The sequence below is a fragment of the Fundulus heteroclitus genome, chromosome 14 (genome assembly GCF_011125445.2).
Source record: "Fundulus heteroclitus isolate FHET01 chromosome 14, MU-UCD_Fhet_4.1, whole genome shotgun sequence".
NCBI lineage: Eukaryota > Metazoa > Chordata > Actinopteri > Cyprinodontiformes > Fundulidae > Fundulus > Fundulus heteroclitus.
Genome location: NC_046374.1, coordinates 13,779,002 through 13,788,945, shown reverse-complemented (window position 1 = coordinate 13,788,945; position 9,944 = coordinate 13,779,002). Strand labels below are relative to the sequence as shown.

Sequence of the window (9,944 nt, the reverse complement as noted above, 5' to 3'; positions counted from 1 at the left end):
ACTACGCTGTCAACAAAAAAAAAATAGGCTACTTGTATGTCTAAGGGTGTACACATTTCCCAGGGTAACCCATATACCGTTACACTTAATTCAGGTAGTGCCTGAAACAACCATCCATCCGGTCTAAGGTTGGGCCACAGAGAAAATGTCTAGAAAGGAAGCCCAGCTCACTACAGAGCCTGTTATGACACCCACCCTTAACCTAGTGTTGGGGCTAGAAATAAGAGGGGAATGGGGGGGAAATGGGGTTCAGGTTGCATCCCAGAGGTAGTGCTGAACCCTACTTCCGCCGTTTTTCTTCTGCTTTATGTTTCACCATCACAGTATAATAGAGAAATGATAACCCCCAGCTGAAGCCAGGCATCTGTGCCCTCCTCCTCCTCTCTCTCTCTCTGCTGCTCACTGCTGTTTTGCTCCAGAGCAGCAGCGGCCGCGGCAGGAAGGAGGAGAATGGAGATCCCGGTGCAGAAATAACCCCTCTCTCTAATGCTAATCCTGCTGGAAGCGGGTTCTCAGCCAAACACCAAAGCATCCATGGCACCCAGACTATGATGTAAGTATGAATATGAAGGGTTTCTGATCTGACCGGGGGGAGGTGCGTTTTTCGGCTGGTTTTTTTTCGGCCGCCCGTCGATGCCGTGTTGGCCGTCTGCTGTGGTCGGCACATCGAGGAGGTAACGACGCTTTGCTAATAATTATATCCTCGTTTGACCGGGCAGCGACTATTGTCTGCGACTCTACATAAATATACATATATGAAAAACCACAGAGTGCGCCTCCCCGGCGAGGACAGGAGCTCCTCGCTGTGACACACTTCTCTGCTGCCATGATGCATACCCGCCGCCCAGCACATAGCCGCATCCCACGCCCTGATGCTGCGATGGCTAGCAACCACCAAGGTCGATAATTAAAACAAAAAAAAATTGCTATAGCTGTTTCACATTCAACAGATATATTAATTTGCTTTTCCGACCTGGTTGCCTACCGACTCACACAAAGGCCGGCGACGGATGCTTGTCAACGTTGTTACCCGGAAACTAGACGGAGCCCCCGCCGCGCAGCGCTCCGTTATGTGGCCGACTGCTAATGCTGGTACACGACCGGAGGACGCCACGGCACGCAGACATGCTGTTTTTCTATATTATTTACACGAATATGTCGCTTTATAATGTTTAATGCGAGCTGTATTACGACTATAGGTGCGTATTGGGTATATTGTTTGCGATGTTTTAGCTAGGAGTGTGTTTCGTAACGCTGCTGATGTGACAGCGAATGGCCGCCCGGTTCATTTTGTAGGTGAAATGGTTTAAAACGGCGTTTATTAAGACCGAACTTCGTCTAAAGTTTATGTAGAAAATAGCCTCATGGCACATTGGGAAGACATAGATATCCTCTGGCTGTCGTGTTATCTAAACAGCAACAACTAAATATGTCTAATAGTGGGTGTAAATGTGACTGTAGCACTTTTACTTCGTTCGCTAAATAGCTATTAGCTAAAAAAGAGCGATAGTTTATTTTCCCCTCTGTCAACATGTATTTAATAGATAAATGTTTTATTTCTACTCGATGTTAAATAGTGTGGAATAATCCGACCGGATTTCCCCCTTGTTTATTAATCAGTCTGGGGAGTAAAGGTGAATTTTAGCATTAAAAAACGTCAACATTAAGGCTTTTCTTTATTTATTTATAGAGGTTTTTGCCGCATGACAACATGGCCACGTGATCAGGAATCTAAACAGGCAGCCTCTGCGCTTTTTGGGTTCCTGAATTTAACTCAGTTTAGATATTCTTCTCCACGCAGAATGTGCCATTGGTCGATGCTTGCTTTGTGCTAACGCAAAAAAAAAAACAAAACAAAACAAAAAAAAAAACCAAGAGAATAACAAATTGACCGGGGAAATGGCATCATAATACAGTATGATGGCAACAATAAAAGTAGAAGCGACCTGAGAGATCAAATACATACATATAGTTAAAGTACGTTAGATAATCTGTGTTTTAATGAAGGACAATTAAGTCCAGATGTTACAAGTATTAAGTTTTGGGAAAGCGATGAGAAAATCATTGATTTAGCACTTATATGCTATAAGCATGCTATAGAAATCTGGGGGAAGAACAAAAACCTTAGGGACATATTGATGCACTTTTATTCCTTTTTAAATGTATGTTTTGCTTTTAGACTGACAGTTAAACAAGGCAGAATAATTATAAACAACATAAGTGTCGCATTGACCAGCTGCTCTTTAATGATAATTATGGGGAGCTGCTTGTTTTCCCGTCACTTAAGTGGTTCTTAAATGAAAGGAAAAACGTGTTTGGAAAAGCTGTGCTCTCCATAATTGGTTCCACTAAACAAAAGATGTGTATAAAAAAAAAAGACTTTAAATAAATTTATCTTTTATTGCAATAACTGAATCTCAGAAGTGTAGAAAAATGTAACATTTTATGCGTTCCCGTGACCTTTGAAAGAGAAACAGAGGTATGGAGAGTCGGCCGCTCTTATCTTTAAACCTCGAACAGAGAGCGTTGGAAAATCTGTCTGCGTGGTGGCAAGATAAACGTGGGGCCTGGTTTGTTCCAGCTCCAGTTCTTCTAAACTTTTTAAATACTTTGTCTCAACAAAAAAAAGATTTCACCACAGGCGGAGACAATAAAAGATTCCTGACAGTAGATATGGGCAAGTTTATGTAAGTTGCTATTTTGCTGTCTCTATTTCAGTGATCACTGTTGCCAAGTCCGCTAATTATAAGCGACATTGGGCTTATTTTTTTATTTATTTTTTGAAGTCTCTTAAAGGGGCTAAAAAATAAGCGAAGATACACAAGAGCTACAAAGAGACCTTAAAATCACAGCGGTATAAGGACGGAGGGCGTGTTGCTTGTTTCGTTTCTTTTGCGCTTGTTTTCATAGACCCGTTCGCTTGCTTCTCTCCAGATCTGGCAACGCTGCCAGTGACACTCCCCCCGGTCCTTTAGGCCCGTCGTCTTTCCAGGACACCCGACTCAAGCGGTTGTGTTACTCCCTCGACGAGCCGCAGCCTCTTCATCAGCCATTTATTTAGGTCGGGTGTCTGGCAGCAGGGATTTGTTTCCTCCCGCTGTTGAATTAAAGGTTGGGTGTTTAAAAATAAAGATAAACGGCATTAGATCTTACTACTGCAATAGAAGATGGATTTATTTTAAGGGGTTTTGCACCGCTTTACCAGAGTGCCAGTGTTTCAGACGGTTGTCGTACGCTCTCTGTTTAACACACGCCGTTCCCTTTTCTTTCTTTCCAGTGAGATGTTTCACGTCACAGGGCTGAATACCAGATTGCCTTCCTCTATGAAGAGATAGCCAGCCTGCAGGATGAGGCCCCAGGAGGAATGACCCAGTATCTTCTTCCCCCTCTGGTTGACGCACTTTAACACTTTATAAAAGATGTACCGGACCGGCGGATACGTCCTCCTAGCCCTGGCGTCCGTCCTCGTCGCCGCTGGCTCTGCCGGGGCGCTGTCGCTGGAGACGGACGGAAACCGCACCGAGAACGGCAACGAGACGGACGGCGGCGTCGGCGGCTTCGTCCCGGTCGTGTTCACCAAGGTGAGCCAGATCATCGCCAGAGAGCGGAGCTGCGTGCTGATCGACTGCAACGTCACCGGAGAGCCGTTCCCCAGCGTCGAGTGGTTCAACTCCCACGGAGAGCGCCTGGACACGCAGACGAGCGGTGAGCGAGACTCCCCGTTAGGTTGTGCCGTAAAGCAAGAGCAGCACGTCAGATCTTTGACGACAGAGATGCTAAGGAGCTAAAAGGAAACTGCTGTGTTTTCTTTGACATACTGAGACATTTCTTTAGCTCCTTTTAGGCTGTGAGAGAGAGCAAGACTTTCTGCAGATAACAGGAAGGCTGTGATGGATCTGGAAATGTGGGCGGCTTTTTAAAACTCCTACTCTAATCCCTGTATTAATAATAGCCATTATTAAAAACATCAGTTTTTTTACAGCAAGGAAAAAGGATGTTTTAAAAACTTATATCATTGTGGGTGTATTTGTAGTGAACCTTTGTGGATATAATCTAAAACTCCCTTATACCATCAGAGGTGAGTAAAACGTGTCCTTTTAATAGGATAATGTTGTGGAATAATGTTGCTGGTCGTAAATAATAAGCCTGAGGAGGCAAACTGAGTCTAGAAGGTCCAGATAAACGCTCTATTTGCTGTCGGGCAGCTCAGGGCTGGTTATTTATGCCCAAACACAACAGCAGCCGACCCTCAGAAGGTCACAGGCTCCAGGATGTGGGTACGCCGCCAAAGAGAGGAGAATCCAGCTGGCTGTGTGACCGGGACTAACAGAGTGATGTAGAGTGGGGATTTTAGTCTTAGTTCCTGCATCATTGGCACGTTTACATCTCTTTTAATCTTTAATGGACAAATTGCTGTTCCTAAATTAATTTATTGCCGATTTTCTAGTGTTTATTTTCCTATCAGTGTGAAAGGAAGAGCATGTTTAATATGTTGCTGCCTTTCCTGCACCAGCCTGTTGTAACCTGCCATCAGAGGCACGAAGCAGGAGGCGGAGTCATTATTATTATTATTATTATTATTATTATTATTATTATTATTATTATTATTATTATTAATCCCAGTGACCCAAAAACTGCAGCTGCAGATTGAGAGCTTCCTGCTCTGGGTAACGCTCAGGAATGCAGTATAATAATAAAAAAGGCCCCAGCTTCCCGGCTTGTCTTCTCTTGTTTGAGGATTAGTGGCTCTGAAATGCCGCTCAGGCTCCCTGTCTCACTCTCCCTGTAGCCCTCCTGGTGGCGTTCGGCCGGCACATCAGCGCCGTCACGTGAGCCGGGGCGGATGAGGTAAAATTAGAAATCCCGCTTTTTGCCCGGAGGAGGCGGAAGGGTGGGACGCATTTCCTGAAGGCTCCTCGGTCTGCTGAGGATGCCGGCCTGGTTCTTTGTGTCAGAGGGTTTTTAAAGAAAAAGGCCTGTGTGATATTCGTCCGGTTGCATTCCCACTGAGCCCCAGGCTGCGTGGGAGCGGGCAGGAGCGGATGCAGAATTCAAAAAATGTTGCATGTGGAATGAATAATGCCCACAAAGTCGAATCTTAGGCTAAACCCGACTGGAGATAACATGTCGGCCACGATGAGCTTTGCTCTGCACATTTACTGCACTAAACTATTTACTTATGTTGTCTGAAGATTAGCAAACCTGTCACCCCCTCCATAAATGCTCCGTCACTAGACGGTCCAAGAAGCGGAGGCTGGTCTCTGTTAGCTTAGGATGTTTTGGCTGTAGCTTCAGCAGCTAACAGAGAGCAAGGGCGGGGCTTTGATCTGGTTCTCCAGCTCCCCAGAGAGAGCCGCTGATCTGGATCCGTTCTGATGAGGAGGCAGAACGAGCTCCTGGTTGGTCCGGTGCCACCATGGGTTGAACCTTTTCTCACCTTTATAGACATTAATGCCCACATGTTGTAGGCAATTGGGACGCATAGTTTGGTAACGTTGCTTAACACGCACCGATCTGCAGAGTGCGGTGGGCATAGACTCGATCTCATTCCCCGTGAATGAAACCTGGTGCTTCATATCATATCGTTCAGCGTGAAAAACTTGTTTATGACAACAATGTTTGAAAAGCCCCAAACCCAACAGTATTGTGGGAGGTTATAGGCCGTGGGCCAGAATCTGTACGGTGACTTTTCGTATCAACTGTCAGGGGGCAACTTTCTTCCACCAGGAAAAGTTGCTACACATAGCAGTGATCTCAAAACACCTTTTCACTTGTACATTAAGAAGTTATAGCCGATAAAAAATCTAAACTGTTGGTGATATCACAGTAATTTGGGCAAAGGTCTGGGCTATTTCTGCCCTGCAATAGACTGGGGACCTGTCCAGGTTGTACCCCGCCTCTCGCCCATTGACAGCTGGAGATAGACACCGGCACACCTCGCGAACCCAGCGGGGATAAGCGTGTTAGAAAATGGATGAATAATGGATGGATGGATGGATGGATGGATGTTCTGGGCTATTTATTTCTCCTTACCATATAGATCTCTGCCAACTGGTGCCAGAAAATGCTATTATTGGGCTTTCTTCGTCTGGAAACAAATGTTTACAACCCTTTACGGGTGCAGCCATGATGAACTGGTGAACTCGCACAGCTGACAATACAGCGATCTGATTGGCTGAGCAGCAAAAATCGAATCACGTGACCTCTTGGACCGGAGCACTACAGTTTAGATTTTTTATCGGCTATAACTTATTAATGTGCAAGTGAAAACGTGGGAACATTGGTGTTTTGAGATCACTGCTATGTGTAGCAACTTATCCAAGTGGAAGAAAGTTGCCCCCTGACAGTTCATACGAAACTTCTTAAGGAAGCGTCCTACAGATTCTGGCCCACGGACTATTAATTGGAGATTTTTCTCCACCGTTGGAGCCACAAGAGCGTCAATAAATGTGATAAAATGATTAAATGCCGTGTCTGTGGGCGGTTCAGGGATCAGAATCACACGTCTTTATGTGACTGGTGTCCTGGTTAACAGCAGTATTTGTTTATGGGGCTTTGACTGCAGCTCCCTAAAAGACTAAAACAATTACACTGCAAAAACTGATGTAGAAATAAGTAAAATGTTCTTAAAGTTAGTGTATTTGTCCTTGATTTGAGCAGATAAATAAGATTATTTGCCAATGGAATGAGTATTTTGACCCCTAAAATAAGATCATTAGACATCCTGCACTTGAAATAAGTTGATGGAGATGAATTGTTTCTATTTTAAGTGCAAAAAATCTTGTTCCATTGGCAAATCATCTTATTTACCTGCTCAAATCAAGGACAAATACACACATTTTAAGAACATTTTACTTATTTTAAGTTCCGTTTTTGCAGTGTAGAAATGCTTTTTTTTTTTTTATTGTCATCACAATAAATACCACAGACTATTGTGTTGTGGAGAAGGTTAGCGAGCAAACGGCGTGCTGGAGACAGAGGAAGGCAGCGGGCGGCTCAGGGAGACGTGGCGGGGTTTAAACCAAGGCTAGGTTAAAAAACGACGTCCCTAATTTTGGACTTTCTCACGGAGGACAGTTCATGTCCATCATGTGAGAGCGACAGGACCGGGAGCTTACCGAGCTGCAGAGAGGGGGGGGGGGGATCTGTCCAGAGAACGCTGGTCTTTATCTGGTCAGATCAGGCTAAAGTGTTACTTTCCATTTCCTGTGTGGTCATCGTGGTGCTCTGTGTGTGTGTGTGCGTGTCTGCAGGAGGGAAATGGTGGCTGCTGGACAACGGCGTCCTCAACATCACCAGCATCAAGTTCTCGGACCGAGGCAAGTACACCTGCATGGCCACCAACGTCCACGGCAGCTCCAACGCCACGGTGACGCTGCGCGTGGTCCTGACCAACGGCGACATGGGCGTGTACTACATGGTGGTGTGTCTGGTCACCTTCACCATCATCATGATCCTGAACGTCACGCGCCTCTGCATGATGAGCAGCCACCTGAAGAAGACCGAGAAGGCCATCAACGAGTTCTTCCGCACCGAGGGCGCCGAGAAGCTGCAGAAGGCCTTCGAGATCGCCAAGAGGATCCCCATCATCACCTCGGCCAAGACGCTGGAGCTGGCCAAGGTGACCCAGTTCAAGACCATGGAGTTCGCCCGCTACATCGAGGAGCTGGCCCGCAGCATCCCGCTGCCGCCGCTCATCATGAACTGCCGCACCTTCATGGAGGAGATCCTGGAGGTGGTGGGCGTGGAGGAGATGAGGCACACCTTCGTGCGCCACGTGCCCGAGTGGCGGCGCGACACGCAGGGCTGGATCCCCTCCATCGGCGTGAGGGACGTCTTCACCATCCTGCAGGTGAGGGAGCGCGAGCGCAGCGAGTCGCCCGCCGCCGACTCGGACAACTCCTCCGTGCACGAGCAGCCGCATCACATCGCCATCCAGGCGTCCGTGCACCCGCCGCTGGACGACGCCGAGGTCTGCGCCGCCGAGGCCCCCCAGCAGCTGCCGCCGTCGTCGGCTCCGTCGGCGCCGCCCTCCCCCTCCCCGTCCCCACCGCCGTCCCCCGTGCAGCTGGCTCCTCCCCCCGTGGAGGAGCAGCAGCAGGAGGAGGAGGAGGCTCCTGGAGAGCAGGCGGTCAGCAAGGCCCCTCCCTGCCAGGTGTTCTATGAAAGCCACGTGTGACGGGGCTGAGAGGACGGGTCCCACGTCCTGCTATGCATTTCCACCCGAGGACCGACGGTCCACCTCACGCCGTGTCAAACAATCACATTTTTATTCCTCTCTGTCTCTGAAAGTCCTCAAACATTTCACCCGGCAGACCCGTTTCACTCTGGGTCCCCCGCGCTTGAATGTTACGCGAGAGCAGCTCGCGTTAATAATAATGTAATAAGCGGAGAATTGTATGAGATGTTCTCGAAGGAGGGACCTTCTTCAGTTCGTAGTTTCTTACATTTTGTGGGGTTTCTCTCATTCACACGCAGGCACTTCCACAGCTGCACGCTGGGATGTGCAGCGTCCTGGTTAGACACGCCCTGCGGCATGTTTTTAGTTGTAGAGCAGCGTTCTGTTCCTCCTCTCTGTGCTGTGGTTTGATTCCCCCAGCCCGTCTAGTCCAGACCGGCAGGACTCTTAAAGCCTCCCCTCGGGTTTTGTGTTCCTCTCATTCAGCGTTTTTTTGTTTTTTTTTTCAGTTTGTAGTCCACCTCCCCGCCCGATCTTAAGCGTCGTCTTTCGTCCGCTGAGGCTTTGCTGTGAACTTGCATGTTGAAGTGGACGGTTAGATGTGAGCTCTTTGGCTTCCGGTCCTCGGACTTTAAGGACTCCTCGTGTTTTCCTCCGTTGCTTTGCTGAAGCTCCGGTCTGCGGCCGAGACGAGCTGCCGCCGTTGTGCTTTTAGCGGCGCTCTTCTGGTGTGTGTTCTTTTTTTTGTAGTTGAATAAAATACAAATGCTGTGCTTTGAAATGAGCTAAAAAAAAAAAACAGGTGTGTGTTTGTTTTATTCATGGTGCTAACTGTATGCAGACATACTGTCCCTTTGTTATGCACATAAGGCTCTAATGCAAGATGGCGTCTGTTAAAACTATGATTTGAAAAGAGAATCAAGGACTTAGAAAAAGTAGGGCTGGACGATAAAGGGGGAAAAAAAAGCAGATTGATAAAATATAAATCATATTGATCGATATCGATAATTATCAACAAATTCAAAACACATATTCTAAGTGAAGCCCTGGCCATTTGATGCTGTTGCTTAGCGACCTATATTTAGTTACAGAACTCACAAACACTGAATTCAAACTCAACACTTTATTCAACCAACTTTTTACCTAACCTGCAAGTTTAGAAAAGAAAAAAAAGAACACGCTAACTCTTTAAAGGGGGCGGAGCTTAGTGACAGCATTGCTGGGTCTGATTGTGATTGGTTGGGAGGATGTAATGATGTAATATTAACCTACATGATAGGCTAGAATGCAAAAGGAAAACTTTTATTTTATTCAACTTATGATTGACCTTTTTTTTTTCCTATCACCGATATACGTCTACCGATCAATTATGTTATTGAATTATCGTCCAGCCCTAAGAAAAAGAACAGATTATTTGAAAAATGATGGAAACTGTGTGGTTTGTTTCGTACGTTCAAGAGTCAGGTTTTCTGGCTCTAAAATATCTTTGCTCTTCCAACAGCGTTAGACCAGGAATGTCAGCCTTTTAGACGTTCCTCAAAAGGAGAACAAACGGCTCCGCTGACCCTCAGAGAAGTTGGAGAAAACTTAGATTAGTCCTAAACATTACTGAGGAGATACAGCAATCAAAAAACAGAATGTCTTCAAAGTACAACCACCTCTGTTAAAATCAGTTCTCGTAGAGGAGCACCTTTCTAAAACTTTAAACGCAGACATGGATTTACATGCAGATCTGAGGATCCTGTTTCATGTTGAAATGGTAGAC

General features: G+C 46.5%; 1 protein-coding gene across 3 annotated transcripts; it reads left to right on the top strand.

The window, feature by feature from the left end:
* The first annotated feature begins 411 nt into the window (after positions 1–411).
* On the top strand, positions 412–8,978 carry mfap3l (microfibril associated protein 3 like). 3 transcript variants are annotated; one of them, XM_012873164.3, is made up of 3 exons: positions 412–553; positions 3,278–3,705; positions 7,254–8,978. In XM_012873164.3, exons 2-3 carry the CDS (start codon positions 3,420–3,422, stop codon positions 8,177–8,179), a joined length of 1,212 nt encoding a protein of 403 aa, XP_012728618.2. In that variant the 5' UTR covers positions 412–553; positions 3,278–3,419; the 3' UTR covers positions 8,180–8,978. The 3 variants fall into 3 exon arrangements, with proteins under 3 accessions (XP_012728618.2, XP_021177620.2, XP_021177631.2); XM_021321945.2 differs by lacking the exon at positions 412–553 and adding an exon at positions 688–899; XM_021321956.2 differs by lacking the exon at positions 412–553 and adding an exon at positions 957–1,199.
* Positions 8,979–9,944: the final 966 nt, after the last annotated feature.